Source organism: Varanus komodoensis, unplaced genomic scaffold (assembly GCF_004798865.1).
Source record: "Varanus komodoensis strain SLA01 unplaced genomic scaffold, ASM479886v1 scaffold73, whole genome shotgun sequence".
NCBI classification, from domain to species: domain Eukaryota; kingdom Metazoa; phylum Chordata; class Lepidosauria; order Squamata; family Varanidae; genus Varanus; species Varanus komodoensis.
The window spans coordinates 2,600,593-2,622,397 of NW_025336386.1; the positions used below are offsets into that span (position 1 = coordinate 2,600,593).

General features: G+C 51.0%; 1 protein-coding gene across 1 annotated transcript; it reads left to right on the forward strand.

The window, feature by feature from the left end:
- The first annotated feature begins 146 nt into the window (after positions 1–146).
- SOX8 (SRY-box transcription factor 8) lies at positions 147–16,661 on the forward strand. The gene is made up of 3 exons (XM_044452625.1): positions 147–322; positions 10,415–10,653; positions 13,856–16,661. Exons 1-3 carry the CDS (start codon positions 162–164, stop codon positions 14,593–14,595), a joined length of 1,140 nt encoding a protein of 379 aa, XP_044308560.1. The 5' UTR covers positions 147–161; the 3' UTR covers positions 14,596–16,661.
- The last annotated feature ends 5,144 nt before the right edge of the window (positions 16,662–21,805 follow it).

The following is a 21,805-nucleotide window of genomic DNA, read 5'->3' on the forward strand; positions in this document are numbered from 1 at the left end:
CGGAGGGGGCCGCCGCGCCGCCGGGCTCGTCGCAGCGCGCCGCGGCCGGCGCCGGCGCCGCCGCCAAGGGCGAGCCGGGCGACGTGGACGAGCGCTTCCCCGCCTGCATCCGGGACGCCGTGTCGCAGGTGCTGAAGGGCTACGACTGGAGCCTGGTGCCCATGCCCGTGCGGGGCAACGGCGCGCTGAAGGCCAAGCCGCACGTCAAGCGGCCCATGAACGCCTTCATGGTGTGGGCCCAGGCGGCGCGCAGGAAGCTGGCCGACCAGTACCCGCATCTGCACAACGCCGAGCTCAGCAAGACGCTCGGCAAGCTCTGGCGGTGAGTGGCGGCGGGCGGGACGCGCCTCCGCAAGCGCCTCTGCCGGCCGGCGCCGCCGATGGACTGGCTTCCGAGTAGTGCGCTCCGGATGGCGATGCAAGGCGGCAGTGCTGGGCAGAACTGCGCGGGGGGGGGGGGGATTAAAGCAGGGGGGGGGTGGTGGGGGGGGGGGGTAACGCCGCGTGAACATGGCTGGGATTGCCCTGAAAGTCCCTTTGTTCGGTCCTGAGTTGGCATCAATAGTTCCGCGACGTTTCCGTAGCAGTAGACAGAACGGGGCCTGCCTTGTGGATCTGGGTCGCTTCGGTTAGTTTTAGACCCGCCATCAGACTTAATTAAGACCTTCTGGATTTTAAAGACACTTTCCTAGGATTAGATGGAGGTCAGTTTCTTTCCTTTCTTCGTCCGCACCTCCCGCCGCCGCCGCCGCCCCCGCCCCCGCGCCTGCTTTTCTTGCAATTTGGTTGGTTTTCATGCAATGTCCACTTCTCACACTTGACGTTTTTTGAAACTTGGCTTGAAAATCAGGGAGGGAAGCCTTTAAAACATGTGGCAAAACACCTGGAACTGGGAGGCCCGCTTTTTAAAAAAGAAAGTGAAAAGCATTGTTTCATTCAAGACCTATACTAATTTTAATGAGAAACTGAGTGACACGCTTAGCTCTTGCTCGTTAGGAAGAGTGGGAGTTACGCGCTATCCAGTATTGTGTGCCCGCAGACGAATTCCTATTGAACGGCGTGTCACGGTGTGCGAGCTGAACCAAGCGAGGGACTGGGAGCTTGTGAAAGTTAGGAGGATGCGGTCTTTGCAGCGTGATGGAACCAGCAATCTGGGCTTGCATGGAATAGGAACGCCATGGAGCATTCCCTGGCCTTCCCTCCCTGGGGTTGCTTGGGGCGGTTCGTGGTTAGCACGGTGGGCTGGGCTGCAGCCCTTGCGCTGATGAACCCTGAAGTTTAAAAACACATGGTGGGAATCAAAGGCAGGGTCAGCATAATGAGGGGCAGCTGGAGGAAAGCAGAGGTTCACAGGAGGGACAAGGCATGCATGCTAAATCCCCCCGAAGCCCCCTCACTTTCTCCAACTTTATCCTCTTGGGGCAGTTTGCCCAAACAATCTAAGTGGCTCCTTGGGAGGGCAATATTTTTAATCAGTCCCCCTTGCAGGGCACCGAAGTCCCCCTTGCTGCAGTTGATGGACTGGGAAACCCATTTACTTTTAGAAGTTTGACATATACAAAGGAAAAAAAACTGTTGCAGACTTCAGAAGGTTCATTTTCTTTAGTTCCCCCCCCCCCCAGCTTCAAAGTGGAATTAGGGTGACACACGGCTGGGAGATTCAGGGGTTCCTGCTTTTCAAATATGCTATTCTTCCCGTAGATAAAACAAGGGAGAACTTGGCATGGGACTCTGAGCAGTTAGAGGGACTAATTCCTAGTTCTTCCCATTTTCTCTTACACTTCCACAGAAATAATTGTCTATCTCTTATTATTCCTAAATAGTTGAAGTAATAATAATAATGGGGGAGGATTTTATCAAATGCTAACTATAGTTTAGTTAGTACCAACAGTATGTGCCATTTTGTGTGGAAGCGTTCTGGTTCTGTTCCATGCAGCAAGGCAAGGAAACAAGCATATTTATCATGGTAGACATTTTCATGGAATAATGTCTTGTGCCACAAAGTCGGTGCCCCAATAAATTTGCTGGTGCCTTCAAGCCGCGCTTGCTGCTTTATAGCAGGCCAGTACAGTGAACCCTTCACCGTTTCGTTTCCCGCTGGCTTCTCTCCTGTGCCTGGCTGTGCTAACCTGGAAAGCTGTGAGTCAAAATTTGCAGGGGAAATATGTCCGGCTGTCTCAGCAGAACGCCCAAGCAAGTCTGCATGGGGCGCGGAGCTAGAAATCCCATGGAGTGTGCTGCTTCCGCAGCCTGTACTTTGGGCATGGGAGCGCCAGGTAGGTTCAGGCTGTGTGGTGAACAGTGATAGCAATTAGATTTGCAGTCAGGGGCTTACATTCGGTTTTCAACATGGGCCGAATGTTTGAGATCTAAGTTTGATCTCAAGTTTGAGATCTAAGAATAAATAACCAGGAAGTTGAGGGAAGAAGCGTGTGTGCGCGCGCACACACTCCTCGCACTGGTTCTTGCTGGACAGCATCAAATGAAAGCCAGGGAATGGTAGACCTTTCCCAGGCGAGCTTGAGATGTTTCCGAGTGAGTGAGTGAGTGAGTGAGTGTCGGAGGCACCCTAGACCAGGGCAGCAGCGGCAAGGTTCAGCAGTGGGCGGTTTTCCAGCCTGACACTTGTTGCCTGCAGCAGCTGGACGTCCTTCTGCCCGGTAGGCCGGGCCCCATCCTTCCCCACGCAGGGGTGGGGAGATGTTGGGCAATCCCTCCCTCCACATTTATCAACACCGTGTGTGATCAGTGCACCCCTCCCCCCCCACACATCATGGCAGAATGCTGCTGATTGTCATAACTGGACATGGTACACTTTGAGTGTTCAACACATCCTTTGTGGAGTATCTCGGCAGTCCTTAGCATTCCCCTGCAAGAACAGCCAGTGTTGTCGCCATGGCCTTACTGTAGAGGGGTGGGAGAACCGCAGGATACCCGGAGCTGCCAAGCGGGTTTGTAGCCACAAGTTTACTTCCTGCGCCATTTGAACAGGTGGCTTCGGCCTTTTCTGGTGTGCCCAGTGCCTACTTGGAGGGGGCCCCGTTTGTCATTGAACTGATTTGCCTTCAGAAGGCAAGCTGTCCCAGGCCTGTGTGTCCTTGCTGGCGTGGACCGTTCTCTTTCTTTGAAGGAGACTGCATGCAGAACGTCCCCAGTTTGAGCCGTGGCATCTGCGGGGGGGGGGGGGGGCGGGGAAAGGCCCCTGCCTCTGGCCAGGGAGAATGCTTCCATCCATCGTTGGAAGCACTGGGCTGGATGGAGCCATGGTCCGACTTGGCATAAGGCAGCTGGTGATGGGCAGATGCCTACGGTGCAGTTAAGGCTAACACCCTCCGAGACCTGGATGTGGAAGTTGGTCCCTTTGAACAAAGTGGAGCAAGACTGCGGTGGAACTTGCTTCTTTGGGCTGGTTCAGCTGAGCGTTGGCCTGCATGTGCGCATGCATTGTCTAAGGTCTGAAACCGCAGTCTGCAACTTCCACTGAACCTCTGACTCAGGGTGAATTCCAGGAGAGCTGGTCTGTGCATCTGGCTGGAAGCTGACAAGACGTCTGGAGAGGAACACGGGCACATGTGAATTGGACCCTGAGCTTCCATGGCTAGGATGCCTTTGAAATGTTCCACAGCAACTTGAAGTTTGAAGGAGGGACCCAGCTTGCACAAGCTGCCTGAGCACCCAAGCAAGGGCAGCGGCCACCATCCTTTCTTTAACCTCCTGCCCTCGGTCAGTGCCGGGAGGCCTCAGTGGGCGCTTTCGCTTGAACCGTTGGTTGATGCATAGTCTGTCTGCAGCACCTCTGCATGAGGGCATAATCTACACCACTTGGCATTTCTAAGATTTGTAAAATGGATGTGTGCACGTGCTCCATGGAGGGGAAATGCACCGTGCAGGATATGTGTCATTATATGCATGCAGCTGAATCTGATGCAAGTTTTCTTGGAAGGAAGTCCTGTAGCATTTATTGGGGTCAGTTTTCAAGGACTGCAGCTTTAATCTGTTTATGAAGAAATAAGCGTGCCTAAGCACAGGGAGAAGGGCAGGGATATGAGGGAGCGTGGCACACATCGGGAGATGTGGCTGTGGTGGCATCCAGCACATACACATGGAGGTAACTGCAGAGCTTGGAATGAATGCACCCTTCCGTTTCTCCAGCATGGACTGTATTAATTAAAGTGGTGTGTAACCAGCCTCCTAAAAGTTCTGCACCCTATTTGCAGGCAGCAAAACTGGAAGACGGTTTCTCTGGGGGAAGGTGAACTTGCCACAGTGCCGCAGGAAGGGCTCCCCACTGGCATCGGCTTCTTTTCTGGCCAGGGAATTCATGCTCCCGGTGGCAGTGGCATCAACTGTGTTGGCCCCCATTCCGCGTGGACTGCAAGGCAGGTGTGCGGGTGTGCGGGGGACAGGCTGGCTGTTCAGCTCCAAGAGGCACCTCCCAAGTGTGGTAAACACAAGAAATCCAACGCGAACCCATGAGAATTCCTCAAAAATCTCTGTTGAATTTCTGTTCAAAAGCAATTTCTTTTCTACCTAGTAGAATGAGAAGGGACAGAAAAGATGTGAGATACATTTTCCAGACAGCACAAGTTTTTATTTCAAGTTTTTCTGTCCCATTTATGGAGAAATTGTGAATCTGGGGAACTTCTCAGAAATGAAACTACAAGACATTCCCACCAATCTGTAGGCGCAGCTCAGATCTGCCGCAAGGCAGGCTTGAGGCGTAGCTGGAGTTTGAAGTCCTGGCCAGCTCTGAAGCTCCCACCCCCATCGGCCTCTCCACAGCATGTGCAGTGTGTGTGTGTGTGCCGGGCCGGAGAAAGCGGGGAAGAGAACACTCACTCAGGGTATTTGGAGGAAGGGTATAGTACAAGTACAGGCGATATGAAGAAATACTTGACCAACAGAACATGCCAAATTCACGCATGTCATCCTGAGGTGGATTCCTGCGGCATCCCTGCTGTGAGGCACCTCATAAACCCCCTTGGGTTTGAGGCACCCACGCCCACCCTCTGCAGCGCCTTGCAGAGCAATCTTTCGGGGCAGGCTTTCGGGACTTCCTCTCTGGGAACCTGTCTAGGAGTGCAGCCTCAGTCTCATGCAACCTGAAACTAATCTGTGCACAGAAAGGACAAATTTCTTTGGCTTGGGCTTGAGGCAGGCAAGTGCTGGGTGGCTGACACTGTGGATCAGGGCTGATCTGACCTGCGGGGCACTGCAAGGCTCCATGCAACTCCTTCCAATCTCTTGCGCCTCTTGTTCCATCTCCTTCCAGTAAAAGGAGGTGGAAGGGTATGTCTTTCTTCCCCAACCACCACCCGCAGTTTGTCAAACTGCTGCTGCATTGAAATTCTTAGATATTGATTATTATAAGAGATATAAAAGGTAACAAAGAAAAGCTCTTAACATAGAAACAGAGCGAGTCAGAAGGGGCCTCCTGGGCCATTCAGTCTGACTCCGGCTCCAGCCGGCTCCATGCATGGAATCCCCAACACATGTTGTCCAATCTTCCTTGAATGCCCTCACTGGTGCCCCCGCTCACCGCCTGCAGAAGCCCATTCCATATCCTAGGGGTCCTAACCATCAGGACATACTTCCTGACATCTTAAAATGTGCTCTGTTATTTTTGCGTTTACTCTTGGCCATATCCCAGAACAAGTCCATCCCTTGAACGTTGCTGTGAATTTCCTCCTCCTGCCCAATCCAAATGGCACAGCTGATTGTCTCCCGTGGATGTTTGTGTGCATGGGGGGGGGGGGGGGGGCAGGCCCCAGGTGGTTGCCATTTGCGTCTTCTGCTGGTCGTGCCAGTTCACAACTGATTAGCGTCAGGAGCGGAGTCCTGCCTTGCAGTGGCCCGCTGGCAACCTGCGCCAGTTGCCGCCACCAGTAGCTGCTGTCTCCGAGTCTGACTTAGAGCGGAGGCAGAGCAGTGGCTCTGCTTGGCTACAAATGCTTGCAGCCACTTCCCTCCACTGAGACCCCAGTGGCTGCATGCAGCCATCACCTTATCCGAAAAGCGCAGTTGCAACACTGCGTCAACATCAGATGGGTCATGTACCCTTACAGAAGGGGGCGAAAGCTGGATTATCAGAAGCCGGAGTCTTTCCACTGCCACAGTCATCTTTCTGAATGGAAACCACTTTTGGGTTGTGGTTCTGCTCATAAAATCACGTTGCCGTTGGTCCAAGGAAATCTGTGAGGCCTTTAGCCCCAGACTTGTGAGTCAGCGAGGACGCTTGGTCTATACTCGGTCTAGTCACAGAACTCATCCGCAACAAGCAGAGGGCTGAAATGGCCTTTAAGTTAAAGCTCGCATAGGACAAAAACTGGTTTCTGGAGCTGGAGAGAAATGCGCAGTACACAGGTTGAAATACCAGTTCCATCTTTCGCTTGTATTTTTTATTTATTAGATTTACATCCTGCCCTTCTTTCTCTACAAAGATCTCGAAGTGGCTTATGGCATTCTCCTCCTCCTGCTCACCATCTTAAACCCACAACAACCCTGTGAGGTAGGTTGGGCTGAGAGGCTGTGACTGGCCCAAAGTCACCCAGCTGGCTGCAAGGCCGAGCGGGGACGAGAACCCAAGTCCCCTGAGTCCCAGTCCCACGCTGTTCGCCACTGCACCACACTGGCTCTCACATTTGCACCAGTTTTTAAGACGGTTGGATCCCCACAACTGGGAATGCCTTTTGCTGCTGAAGTTATTTAAAAAGCTGACCTGCGCACAGGCCCGAACCCCAGTTGCGCGTGCGAGCCAATGGTGCATCGTGGCTCGCCGGGTGGTCGACCCCTCCCTCTTGGCAATAAAAGCAGTGGGATTATTCTGCACCCAGAGAATGTACCAGATGTGAACTTGCACGCAGCTCTGGTTTGTGGGGCCACTGGGTCCGGTCTGTTCTTCAGGCACTGCTTGTTTGAGGTGCTCCTGAAATAGTCTTGTCGGGCAATGTTCCTTGGCAGTGTTTTCTTTGCTTGTCCAAGCATTTCATCATATTTAAACTGGATTATTCAGTGTGAATATACAGAAATTATAAGCAAGGGGAAAACTTTGTTAGATCTTATTTGCCTCTTGCAAATATTTCCAAATTGCTTTCCAGAAAGACAAACTCAATTCCCTTCCCCCCTCCTTTTTAATGTTTATAAAGTGTTGTCCTGCAATCTTGTGCCCACTTTACTTGGCAAGGAACCCCACTGAATTTAATGGGGCTTGTTTTTGCCTAGGCATGTATAGGATCACTGGCATTCACTTTAGCATCACACTTTTTCACATAAGCAACCAAAAGCTTTAGGGCAATGGAAGGCTATTGCTGAAATGATATATTAAGTTCAGAAACACTTACTTCTGAGTACTTATGTATAGGGTTGCACTGTAAGGATAGAACCCACATTTTCACTTATTAAGTACCGTTCATTAAAAAAAACCCACCAAAAACCCACCCTTTCAACAAGCAGGAATTCATCAGCAGGAGAGGCTGACAAAGATTTGGAGCAAAAGGGCACAGCTGGGAAAGGAAGATGTTGGGGAGTTAAAAGGGTTCCTGGACTGGAAGCTGCTTGGAGAGCAAGGCAGTGCTGTGCATTGATGTCCTTTCTGGCAGCCTTCTGTGTGGAACAGGTTGGGAAATGAGGAGGGTAAATAATAAGAGCAGCAACATACGGTGGCCGTGTGGTTTGCAGTAGCTGTTTAAAAGTGGGTGGCCCCAATCCATCCTGTTTTTCCTTAAGCAGCAGAGGGGTGACCCAACACGTGGCTGCATCTTCCCTTGTTCCCACTAGATGCTCTGCATTTTGCTGATTCCCATGTTTGCGATCTCTCCTCCTGGAGCTTATATGAGGAGGAAAGGGAGGTCTCCCACTTCTAAAATCTTATTTATTTATTTTTGGATTTATATCCTGCCTTTTTCCTACAAAGGGCTCAAGGCAGCTTACATCTCCTCCTCCATCTTATCCCCACAACAACATCCCTGTGAGGTAGGTTGGGCTGAGAGTCTGTGACTTAACCAAAGTCACCCAGTTGGCTCCATGGCTGAGCGGGGACTAGAACCCAGACCGTCGGAGTCCCAGTCCCATGCTCGTCACCACTGCACCACACTGGCTCTCTTAAAGAGTTTGCTCTCATGATGCTCCTGGCAGTTGTATTGCACAAACAAAAACCTGTCAGCTGCATGCAACTGGCATTTCATACGGCATGACGGAAATGCAATTATCATTTGATGGATAAATCTTAAATCAAAGCGACCTGTTCCCATGAGGGCAGCTGAGGCCTGCAGGTGGATCTCACTGCTTGCAGGCAGCTCCAAACAGGATCTCGGACTTACCAGAGGCTGCACTGGAGGGGAAAACCAAGAAGGGTTGGCTGACAGGTCTGTGCATTTCAGCCACTTGGAATCTGACCCTGAAATATAAGTACTTGCAGAGAATAAGAGCAGCATAATATAATTATTAATCCAAGAATAGTTTTGGTAGCTAATAATTGGAGGGATGATTTGCATATGGTAACCTCTAAAAATTCAAGAGTGCTGGTTTTGACCTAGAAAGCCCTGAATGGCTTGGGACAAGGACCCCTGAAGGAACATCTCCTTCCTTACATGCCCTCATGTGGGAGAGGCCCTGCTCCGGGAACCCTCCCTGAAGGAGGTAAAAAGCGCATCTACTCGGAGGAGGGCCTTCTCTGGTGGCACCCAGATTATGGAATGCGCTCCATGAAGAGGTTTGCCTGGCGCCGAGTTTATATTCTTTTCAGCACTAGGTTAAAACCTTTTTATTTAACTGTTATTTAAAAAACTAATTTAAATTTTAATGTTCAACAGTTGCTTTTATTTACTTATTTAATTTGTATTTTTGGGTTAATTGTTATTTATTGCTGTTTAATTGTGCTTGTTTTAATTATTGTAAGCAGTCCTGAGATGCCATGCATAAGGGACGGCATACAAAAGTATTAAATAAATAATAAACAAATAAATAAAAAGATCCATTCTATTAGCTTTACTCAGGAGCGAATCCCATTTTCCCATTTTCCAAATATGTCATTCCAGAAATGTAAAAGATGGTAGCCTTACAGAACACTCCTAAATGTCTTCTGAGTAATCCCCATTGAGCTCAATAGAACCTCCTTCTAGTTAGGATGGGATTGCAGCTTTAATGAGTCTTTTTGGGCTGCAGTCTGCATAATCTGAGGAGCAGCAAATGATGGTTGCTAGACAGAGAAAGATAATTTTTTTTAAAGTGTCCTGGGAGTATTATGTTGCTTTAAAAAGGAAACTTGTAATGGCAGTTACTCACTCACCATATAGACTTGGACATGGGTAAGATGTCAGTATATTGTGTCTAAAAGGGTTAAATTTGTTTTTTATCAGTTACGATCAAGGCAAAGCTGATATATTAGATGCAGTTGGAGAAGGCTTTCTTGTCAGTGAGCATATATTTATGGAGATGGGGTCCTGGTTGTTCTGGAGCAGAGGGTAAACTACATATTACATTAGTTAGAAACCGGAACGAAGCATGAGGGCATACAAATTTCAGTGGGGCAGCAGTTAAGCCTGGAGCTCTCTGCGCTGGAGAGTACTTCTGGCTGGGTCAGGCTGCAGCTTTCAGCATTTGTTCCTGCTCTCGGAGCATTTGCACCGCAGCAGAAGCGGCCCAGAGAGTGCATGGCCTGCCGCCTCGCGTGGTCCTTCCAGCACAAGCTTTGTGGACTCGGGTCTACGTTGTCTGATTCATGCAGGGTAATCTTCAGTGGCGAGTGCAAAGCCCAGGGGCAGAGCAAAGAAAGGGGTATTGATGTGTGTGTGTGTGTGGGGGGGGCGATATACAGGTGTGGAATACAACTGCCTGTGACGATCCACCAGAGGCTCAAATGCATGCAAGAGCCACACAGTGACAGTTCTAAAGAAGAAGCTCTGCAGCGTTGCTGAATTGCTCTGCTGCAGCAAAAACAAGATTGTGTGTGTGTGGACAGTAAAAAGCTGTTGTGAATTACAGGGCACCCTTAGGTGCACAAAACTGATGCATCCTGCGCTGACAGGCAGGTGTGCCTGTGTGTTTGTCACACTCAAGCTGGCTAGGACAGGAGCAACTCGTGCGCCAGGAAGGACAGGCTGTGACAGTTGTGTTAAGCTGAACTCGGCATGCAGTCATTGACAGCTGTGTGGAGCTGCTTAAGAAGAACTCGAGGCTGTTGTGTTGGCATGTCTTTGACAAAATAATGAGAGACGATTAGGAGTTTTTAATCTCCACAAGCTTTCTCAGAATGTCTTTGAAATGTTTTCTGTTAAACGGTACACTCTGTGTGTGATGAATTTTGACTTGGTTTGCTAGCTCCATGCACTTCCATGGACAGTGGCAGGGACACCTTGAACAACCTAATTTTAGAGAGAAGGAATGAATTGCACCCCTCTCTTTCTTTTTCAACAAGTTTGCTAAGTGAAAGCGAGAAGCGTCCCTTTGTGGAGGAAGCCGAGAGACTGAGAGTTCAGCACAAGAGAGACCATCCAGATTATAAATACCAGCCCCGCAGGAGGAAGAGTGTGAAAGCAGGCCAGAGCGACTCTGATTCAGGAGCTGAGCCGAGCCATCATGGTGGGAACCAGATCTACAAAGCAGACACGGGGCTGGGATCCATGAGCGAAACTCATCCCCATGCAGACCATGCAGGTAAGGAGAGCAGAGCAGCCTCGCTGCTGGGGCGCAGCATCAGCCTCGCACCCGCAAGCTCCGGGGTGTAAATTCTGGCCTCTCTGCCTGCAGCATGTGCAGCACCTCCTCCTGCAAATGTCACCCGCCTAAGTTGCAATCTTATGCAGATGGAGACAGGGAAAGATCCTACAGCTCCCATTTCATTTCATTTCATTTCATTTCATTTCATTTCATTTCTATATCGCCCAGCAGACAAAGCGCTGGGCAGTTTGCAATGGTTGAAGCTTTAAAACTAGGTATGTATGAATGTATAAACAGGCAACATCCAGGTCCTGATTAAAGCCTCACCAATCTCTGCCAAATGCCTTAGACAAACAGGTCTTATTTGTTGTGCCATCAAGTTGTCTCCAATGTGTGGCGACCACACAAGTGAAAGCCCCCCAAAATATCCTGTCCACAGTGGCCCCGCTCAGCGCTCCCCAGTTCCTTGCTGTGGCCTCTGCGCATCGCACACGTGGGCTTTGCCGTGGCAGTGCAAGGCCTAGATCGGAGAAGAGCTTCGACATGGCTTCCCCAGTGGAGTCAACCCGTCCCATTTGGCCTTCCTTTTCTTCTTCTGCCTTCAACTTTCCCTACCGTGACTGACTTCTCCAACGGGACCTGACTTCTCATGATGTGCCCAGTGTAATGACAGCCTCAGTTCTGTCATTTTTGCTTCTAGGAAAAGCCACAGACCCACTTATTTGTCTTTCTGTCAGTGCAGGATATTCACAAAGCTCTTCTCCAGAAGGTCTTATAGCCTGACGCCAAAAAGATAATCTTGGCATCAGGCAGGCCTCATCAGGAAATCATTTCGTAATTCAGGGGCCATTACGGAGAAGCTCCTTTCAGCAGACAAGCCCTTCATCACATCTTTTCCATGTTTAGGGGCAAGTAGGCTGGCAAGGGAAGGGAGGCTTTCAGAATATTTGAAGGAGTGCTGCTGAACATACGCAGAGTTGATTTTTTCCCCTGATGTAGCATGACTGAGCTGCAGTTGCTCAATTTATATCCTGCCTTTCCACCGAAAAAGGAGCTTGATAGGATCTTGACAAAAGCACAAACGCCAGTCAGTTCAGAAAGCAATGAAAAGCAGAGCAGTAAAAAGATACAAAGAGCACCCAGCTAGTTAAAAGTTCCCCATAGCAAGAAACTTGCTTCCACCGCGAAGGCCCGCCTGATAAAAAGCATCTTTTCCTGCCCGTGGAAGGACAGTGATGAGGGAGGGAGCCGAGCGAAGTTCCCTCAGCAGGGAGTTTCTGGGCAGAGTTGTTGGGAGAGCATGGGCTGCCACAGGGCCTGTCCCCACGCCTTGCGGGCTCTGTAGCCAGCACCTGGGACTCGTCCCCCTTCCGCCGCGCAGGGCAAGGGGCACAGGCTTGTTCCCCCAGGAGCTCTTGCTTTGGGACTGCGGGCTGCCCTTGCCTCCCTTGCCCGTGCGCCGGCACTTGGGGAGTCCGCGTCCTCCACTCCCGTTGCAGGTCCAAGAGCACCGTGCAAAAGTGCCCCATGGCTTCCCCTTCTTTTGCCCACTGGCCTTTCCAGGCTGGTGTTTGCCAGATTGCCGGAGTTCTCTTTTCAAAACCAGGGCCGAGCCAAGTACATGTCGCTCCCATTGGAGATCGCAGTGCCTGGAGAGCTCTTCCATGGGGTCGCAGCAGCACATTCCTTCCCCCGCCGGGAGCAGACTGCCTGCACGGAGGCAGGGAGCAGGCGTTCTCTGGGGCATGTGTCAGCCCCTACAGGCTGAAGGACGGGGGTGCCCGCACTTCCCTAGCGTTGTCTTCTCTTGGTGGCCTGGGCGTTGTAACAGAGCCATGCTTTGCATACAGAAGCCCCCGAGTCTGCCTGGCCTCTTGCCTTGCCAGTTCTGGAGCACCTAAGGCAGCAGGGAAACCTTCGTTTAAATGGGGCTCGGGATAACAGTCAGCAGGTGCATCTTCCTCCCAGGCACCCAGCACAAGGTGCAGCCTGCCCAGAGGGCAGCACCGGCCCCTCGCCGAGCACCTGTTTGCCCTGCTGAGTGTTCCAGCACTGCCTGCCCCACACAGTTTGCACACAGTTGGTTTTCCTCCACACAGACCTCCGACTTTTGGTGGGGGAAGGAAAAGGTGGTTCCCACAGCTGTAGGCACTGGAAAATCTACCTGCATTCTGGGCTGGTGCCTCGTATACTTTGCGGTGAGGTGTCCCCACCTGTGCACACACAGGATGCTACCTGTCCCGATAGTGATGCTCCCCCTTGTTTTGATGGATACGAAACACCTTGCATTTTTAGCCGTATTTCTTCTAGGCAGGAATGCCTGAAAGCTGTGCTTTCATTCTGTCACTCCTTCTGTTCATTTCTTTTTGTCTGCCCTGAGGGAACTCTCAATGGTGTGTGTCAATGTATAAAATGAGTACATTAAACTGAATCCCATCTAAAGTGATGGTGGCTCAGAGCCAGTTCCTGCTTCTTGTCCCCGTAGAGCAGTGGAAACACCCCCCACCCCGCTTGGACCGTGTGGCTCAAATCCTGCTTCTGTGTGCTGGTTACGTCTTGCCTTGACTAGTGCAGCTCCCCTTCTTTGCAAGATTGGCAGAACTCCGCTTCAAAAGACCTCTTCGCTTTTCCAGCTGCCGGCGCAGTTCCTCTGCCCTCTGCTGCGTCGCGCACAAATCCTTGTCCTTCCAAGCCAGGACCAGCAGAAGCTTGCTTGAGCTGAGTCAGGCCCTTGGCGCCTCTAGTCCAGCACTGCTGACTCCGACTGGCAGCAGCCACCCTCCAGGGAGTTGGCAGGAGTTTTCCCAGGGAGATGACTGGGAGCTGTCAGCAATCCGTCCCAGGACTTTGGCCTCTTTGTGCCTGGAGTGTCCTTTTCGAACCCCACCTCCCTCTCTCTCTTCTCTTCCTTGCTGTTGCGATGAGGGATTGTGATGGGACCTGGAAGATGCAGATTGTGCAGGTGGGGCTTTGGCATCTGAACATCCGGGGTTCGATCCCTAGCGGCCTTTGCTTGTGAGAGGCGCCGGAGGCCTGACTCGGTGTCAAGCGGCTGCCTCTGCTTCTCACTGCCTCATCTGCTCAGGATGCTCTGCTCACTGTCCTTTGGCGGCCGCTGTTTCAGGGAACGGTAAGGAAATACTAGCAACCCTCTGCTCCCCGGAATAACTACAGCCTTTGAAATGTTCTTTCTCCCTAGGGCAGACCCACGGACCCCCCACGCCCCCCACCACCCCTAAAACAGACCTTCACCATGGCAGCAAACAAGAGCTGAAGCACGAAGGGCGCCGCCTAGTGGAGAGTGGTCGCCAGAACATAGACTTCAGCAACGTGGACATTTCTGAGTTGAGCAGCGAGGTGATCAGCAACATGGAGACCTTTGATGTCCATGAGTTTGACCAGTACTTGCCACTCAATGGCCACGCCACCATGGCAGCCGATCACGGGCCGAACTCCACCGCGGGGTCTTATGGAGCCTCCTACTCCCATCCAGCGAGCGGCAACAGTGGCGCAGCCGCTCAGGGTTGGACTCACAAGAGCCCTTCCTCCGCGTCCCCTTCCTCCGGCGAGACCGGGCAGCAGAGGCCCCACATCAAGACGGAGCAGCTCAGCCCAAGCCACTACAGCGACCAGCCCCACAGCTCCCCGGCTCACTCCGACTACGGCTCGTACAGTTCCCAGGCGTGTGCGACCACCGTGGCTTCGGCTGCGGCCGCAGCCTCTTTCTCCAGCTCCCAGTGCGACTACACAGACCTCCAGACCTCCAACTACTACAATCCGTATCCCGGCTACCCTTCCAGCCTCTACCAGTACCCCTACTTCCACTCCTCCCGCAGGCCATACGCCACCCCCATCCTGAACAGTTTGTCGATCCCTCCATCGCACAGCCCCACGGCGACCTGGGACCAGCCCGTCTACACAACTCTGACAAGACCTTGAAAGGATAGGCAGAGCTGCCGTTCGAGGCCTTCCTCCCTTTCCAGCGTATGCACTACATGAGAACAAAAACGGAATGCAGACAGCAAAATCCACGCTGGGGCACCACATCACTGCATCAAGTGCCTCCCATTCTTCTGAATGACTGGGCATCCCTCCCAAAATCTTTTAAATTTTTCCAAGACAGAGGTCTATTTTCTTTATTATTAATAATAATTAATAATTAAAAACATCTGGACAGATGATTTCTTTTGAATACATGAAGGACAATATATTCCATATATTCCAACTCCTCCATGAGGACTTGAAGAGAAGTGCATGGTTTGTTTGTAGGACAGTGCAAGATTACGGGAGAAGCTGATCTTTAAGGGTCTATTGCAATCTGAAGATAATTCAGCCTTGGGACAAGGAACCCAAATGGACTTTAAAATCTAACCTTCTAATTAATAATGCTTAGGGACCATTTGAGACTCTCTTGGGACCAATCAATCACCTAAAGTCAGATTTCTTCATTTCAGTTGCAAAGTCCTCTAAGCAAGGTTTGGCTGTAATTAACTTTATGTTTGGAAGCTCATAAAAGTGTTTTGATTTTTTGGTCATCATTTTGGGGTAAATCTGTTAAAACTATGTATTTATGTTCTGTGTAATTTTGTCTTTTTAATTAATGAAGTAATTCTGTGCAAGAAGTAGATTTTTTAAGAGAGATTTTAAAGGGTGTAAATTAGTGGAGACAAGATGGATCCCCCCCCCCCTTTACTGTACTTAAAACTTTGCAGGGTTTTCAATCATAACGGTACATTTTAAATGCTTTGTAGAATGAAGTGGTAAATTAAGGGCTTGAAGGAAGTGTACGAGAAGAATCTGAGGGTTAATTTTGTTGGTGCTCAGCACGACGTCTGGGTAATGGCAGTGCTTGAGCATCTGAGCTTGTTGGACCAGTCCCTGATGTCTTCCTGGCCCAGCTCCCTTCGAAACGAAGCTGCCTGCCCAAGGAGCATGAACGAAGGTGTTGGCCTTGCTCCCTTTGGCGGCCGGCACCAGAGCGCAGGCTCTCCTTCACCTTGAGTCGCTCCCAGGGCCTGTGCGGAAATGCAGGTGTGGCCCAGAAGAGTCCGTGCAGCCACAAGACTCAGAGACCCTCCCCAGGCAGGCAGCTGGGTGGGCCCAGATCCACAGACCAGTTTGAGCAGGGTTCAGTGGCACTTTGGTCAAAAGAAGTGGGTCAGGGTTGTCTGTCCAAAGTGAAGCAATCATTGCTGCATCATGCGCTTGCTGTTAAATAGACATAAAAAGAAAAACCCTCCTATGATGAGGGGTGCCACTCAGCTTAAAGGGAACAGACCTGGTGGAGGGGGGCATGTTGGTAGCATCCCCACTGATGAAGAATGTAGGTGTGGCATCCCCGAGTCCGTTGCACCACTGCGTTGCTCCAGTCTCTTCTTTCAGCTTGGGATCCTCAGAGCTCCGTGCAGCTTGCCTGAAACATCCATGATTCTGTCAGCCCGGAACTGCCTGCCTGTTGGTGTTAGCGGGTGCTTTCTGGGGCCTGAGATTGTAAGAGGAGGTGCAGCACCTTCCTTTCTTCAGCTCCTGCTGAAGATGGTGCGTCTGAGCATGGGTTCCGTTTCTCTCTGACATCCCCTTTCAGGGGTGGTTCAAACTTTCCTATACTGGAGGCAGGAAAACATGTGCAGACTGCCATCTGCTCCCACAGTGCCTGACCTGGTGGAAGGACCACCCGCAGCAGAAGGCGCTGGGCCGAGCAGGCTCCCCCGGGAGCTGTGCTCGTCACTTGTCCTGGCCAGCCCGCCTCTCCCCAACCCCTTTGGCCCTTCCCAGCAGATTCTCCGTGTGAGCCAGGGGGCAGGAGACGAGAACGGCCTGTTCTCACAGGCACCTTTAATGCAGCGGGCGAGTCGGAGCAGTGGGGCTCTCCAGAGGGCCAGCTCATCCCCCCCCCCCAGTGGACAGCTGCCCTGGAGATGCCCCCCAGTTGCCCTTCCTGCTGTGGCTTTGAGGCCGTCCGGAGTTGCCACGGAGGGCGTGGCCAGCCCTGCTGGCTTCGCCCCACTTCGTAGGAGACCCAGCCCTGTTTCCATTCCCCTCACAGGGGCTACCAGGGGGAACCAGGCTGCTTGAGGCGGGTGGAGCACGGAATCGGCAGGGCTGCCTTGATCGAGACTCGCCGACCAAACTCCTTTTCACAATGCCGACCCGAGGAGCCACGGCACTGGTGTCTGTCCCGGGAGGAGCGCCTCAGGCCAGAACAGTTTGGAGTCTGCATAATGCTACACTGGGAAAGGACAGCTGGGACCCGCCTCACAGTGGTGGAGTGGATTTGGGGGCGGGGGGGGGGCATTCTAGCTCACTGCCAAATCGTATTCACAGACCCTTCCGGAAAAGAAAAATGTATGCACAAGTGTGACTAGTTCCAGCATTATGCTTTGCATGTACAGCCCTTGTGTGAGAATTATCACTGAATGCGGCAGGACGGAATGTGGGGGGGGGCACCCATGCGCTCTTCTGGGAGATGACCTGAGCGTGGAAAAATAGCAACAGAGGGTTCCCCCCACCCCGCACGCCAACTGGCTCTGAGATGGTAAACTGGATCGGAAGGCATCACCGAGTTCTCCGACGGGTGGGAACGCAGCTAGTTTTCAGAAATTGCATTTGAAGCAGAAGTAACGGATTGCGTTTCACTTCAATGTTGCCTATTTAGGGACCAGATGTCGTCAATCAAAGCTGTGAAAATAAACAATCTCCACTATATTTCATTAATTTTTTTAGAGGTAGACTAATATTTCATTGATATTTGTTCCATTGTATGCTGCGCATATAACAACCATCTACTATAATGGTAACATTGTGCCTTTTAAAAGAAAATTCTATAAATCTTTAAATGTTCAGAGTTTATCTATCTTATCTTTTCTATATTTCCTATTCTTGGTTCTTTGTTTTTGTTTTTCACTTTCCTAAAAAATAGTTTTTTTGCATATTGCCTTTTGGGAATTTGGGGGTGGGTGGAGTGGGAAAATCGAGGGGGGATGAGAGCGGAAACTCCTTCTTATGCAATCTATTTTTCTGTATAAAGTATGAAGGTCGTCGATTGTTATCTGTTCTGCTCACTAGCTTCCGACTAAGTAATGCTAACTTTTGTACAGATCCATTTGATAAAATTAAAAAAAAAAGCCTTTTATCCACCATTCGCGGATAGATTCAGTCTGTGTTGTTGTTACAATCCTAGATTTTTTTTTAAAACAAGCAACGCAAAAGGCAAAATACGCCTGTGCATGGGAGATACTCCTGTGCAAATGGGATGGAAGCTGCTTCCCAGGCACTATCTGGATGCAAGACAGACTCTTGGTGGCTTTCCCTGTTGCACGCGTGTGCATTTGTGTGTTTATGGGGATGGGGTTTGGTGTGTGCGCGGAGACAGATTCTCACCGGTGTTTAAAGGCCGGCTCTCAGACGTATTCAAGGTTTCATTTCTTTTAAGTGCATTGTAAAAGCACTTCTTACAGATCATGTGGTTGTTTTGCATCCCCGTTTCACAGCTCTGAAGCTGTTGGAAGCTCCCTTCTGCTGACCCAGTGCAGATGTTGGCCCAGTTAGCTGCCCCCTGTCGACTAGCTGGCATTCGCAGATCCCGGGGTTCCAGGCAGCGGTTTTTCTAGTCCAGCCTGGAATGCTGCAGGGGACCGGACGTGGGAGCTGCTCTAACAGTCAGGAATTTTTTCCTAGTATTGAGCTGGACAGAGAGAGTGCTCTGGAGCATGTGCAGAGTACCCTTTTCAGCGGTGAATGCTACACTCTCCCACCTGTTGGAAATCTTGTCATGAGCAAGCCTCTTTCCCAGCAACTCCACTGCAGTTTCGTGCTTCCAATCTCTTCCCGTGACCGCCTACCATTATCTGCAGTGGTTTATCACTGAGAATTAAGGAAGAGGAAACAAGGTTTATACAAGATCTTCAGATTTCTTAATAGTACAGAAAAAGTTCCCTTTGGCCTTTAATACAGCACCTTCCTTCAAGATCTTTCCACCCCACCCTTCAGGATTATGACTTCTAGGGCGTGGAATGCAGAACACAGAATAATGGACTTCTGTCTTTCGTCTCAGGCATGAACTGAAACAACCAGTCCAGTACAGCAAAGAGGAATTAGAGCTGAATTAGAAGCTCTCGGGCTTCTCTGGATTAAGGCATCAAAGACCCACACCCAGGACAGGGCGGCAAGGGCACTGGAGGCCATGTAGAGCCCCCAGGACCCCTACCCTTTCCTACTCTACTCCTGGACCCGGCTCTGTAGCCTGAGACAGGAGAGCAGCCAAACAGCACTGAATTTTGGCCTCCGAGTGGGAAGGTTCCTGAGTGTAACTTAAAAATTATCTAGTTCTTTGATCTTAAATCATTACGTTTCATTTTTCCCCCAAGGAATTGCTCCATGTGTCTGAGGAACTAAAACAGACCACGTGGGCAGTGCGTGATGACTTCATTTAGGTTGGTGAAACATTCCTCAAGGCCTGGTATGCAGTGCTCCGGAATGGGAGATCCTTGGGCTTCAGCCAGCCCACGGCTCCCACCAGTTGGACTACTGACCCACGCAGCCCCATGCTGGTCCCCCCACTGTCACTGCGTTTCATCCTCGCATTCCCCTTGGTCTGCTCTTGCACACATCACAGGCAATGTACACGCAGATGCATGCATACGAGTGGGTGTGCGGAGACGCAACCAACAAACGCACAGAGATATAAAGCAGCCCATCCTGCTTTCTCTGTAGGAAACATATTTTGAGCCAGCTCCTCTTGCTATAGCGGGGGTGGGCACCCTCAGGCTGAGGAGCCAAATCTGGGTTTCTTCATCTGGTGACCCCCCCGACCCCCAACAGCCTTTCTTAATGTCCTTGCCCGGTAAAGGCCACAGCAAAGAGTCGGTGGCTTGAGGGAGCCAGCGTGGTGCGAAGGTTAAGAGTGCAGGATGGGGACTCGCGTGATCTGAGTTCTTGTCCCTGCTCAGCCCTGCAGCCCGCTGGGAGGCTTTGGGCCAGTCTCTAGACTCCCAGCCTACCTCACAGGGTTGTTGCTGTGAGGACAAGGTGGAGAGGAGGAGGAGGAGGAGGATACAAGCCACCTTGAGTTCCTTGGAAGGGAAAAAGGCAGGATAAAAATATTATAAATACATAAATAAGCAAGCCCAATAACCCATACTCAAGGACTGAGCATGGGGTGAGGGTGGGATGTCATTTAATGGCAAGTTGTTGAAATGTGGGTTATTACAAACCCCTCTGAATCCAGGTGCGTAACACGCTGTGATGAGCAGCTCACAATTTATAGCCCAACAACAAACCATGGGTTCTCTTCATGGGCTGCTCAGCTGATTTCAGACAAGAGGACAACCCACGTCTCTTCAAGAGCCCACCGCTCAGCAATAGCCCACGCTCAAGGCACATTTAACCCTGGGTTACCATATTGTCTGAACACGGTCAGGGAGAGAGGAACGGTGGCTGCACCTACTTTTTGACCCTGGTTCTACCCACAAGTGACTACCAGCAGATATCATCCAAGGGCATGTGCTCCCAATGGAAAAGAATTGTCTGCACCCTTGCACTGGACTATGCCAATAAGCCAGAAAGAAAAGATGCCCAGATCCCACAGATTCACTACCCGCTGAGCAAGTCAGGAAACATCCATGATTATCTGAGAAAACAGTAAATCTTTGGTCCACTTACCCAGTCTTGTTCTCCAATGTGAATGATGCCAGACCAGTCATGGAGCGCTGTACAGATTGTCCAGCACGGACAGTTGCCAAGGCCCAAGCCCATTAAGCAGCCAACTAACAGAGAACTAATTTAATCAGTATTTTCTCTAGCAAGCAGGGCCCTGCCAGGGCCCTGCCTCTGACCTGTCTAGACCCCTTGACATGGTGCTAGAAACTTGCGTTCTCCCTCTGGGAAAGAGTGAATCACGTGCCATTTCTGCCCCTTCTTGTTCCTAAAAAAAATTAAAAGGAAAGGAAAAATACAGTCCTGCCTGAGGTAGGATAAAGTGTAACTACCACACATAGAACAAATGCAAGATGGGGCCGGTCTGATGAGAAGCCAAGGGAGACAGCAAGCGAGCAGGAGAGGAGCTGTTGAATGTTAATGATTCATTACTGTTCGCAGGCCTTTGTCTCCCTTTATCCGGTCCACAATAAAAGAATTAATTGGACAGAAAAATGGCAGGCTACTGAACTGACAACTAATGAAGGCGTTTTGAATGCCTGATCCCACGGCATGTGGGGGGTGGAATTTCAAAATGTCCCCTTGTGCCGAGACTTCTGGAGTCGTCACTGTAACACCAGCAGATCCCCGAGGTTTATATTCTGGAAGCCCAGCTTGGAAAAGGCACGATGGTGAGGGTGCTGGACCAGGGACTGGGGCTCCGGGCTCTGCTCCCTTCTTGGCCAGGAAGCTCGCTGGGTGACTCTGGCCAGGCACTCGCTCAGCCAATCCCACCTCGCAGGGTTGTAGTGCGGATTCAATGGAGAGAGGACGGAAGCAGGGCAGGCTCGCAATGTAATGTGCAAATGATGGCGAGTGTCCATTTTGCTATCACTGGCCATCTTTCAGCAACCGTCTGGAGCTCTGCTGTGGCCCAGCGGCAAGTGGAGGTCCGTGACCAGGACTGGAGGCCCAAAGCTTGCACGTTTGGGCAGGAGAGAGGCCTGCCGTTCCCAGCAAGGCCCGTCCAACTACCCCTATTGTCTGTCTGCACTTGCCGTAGGATGGGGCCTGGGGAGACTCCACTTAAAGTTCTTCTTATTTCCCAGGTATAACTTTTACTCCTTTCCTCCCACCAGGTACATGCCTGAACTCTAGAAAAGCAGCCAAATGTCAGGAAGAGGAAGAGTGAGAGATTAGAAACCTCGTCTTGTGGATTCTTACTTGGGTGGCTGCTTAGACAGCATCAAAAAGAGAGCAAAAGTGGAGGGATCTGCATAAAATTTACATTGGCTATTTTGCTTTATGAACACAAATTTAGAAGCTCTGTAATGACCATCGTTAAAAGAGGAGGGGCAGGCTAGCCCAGCTGGCGTTTATCCCTCCAGGTGTGTCTCCTGTCCACATATTAACTGCTCCCATTCTGCTCTTCTTTCTCCTTGAGACAGACATGGACTGGGCAATCCCCAGGAGAAAGGAGAAGGCTTTCCTACAGAGGCAGCCAGCCCCCCCCCCC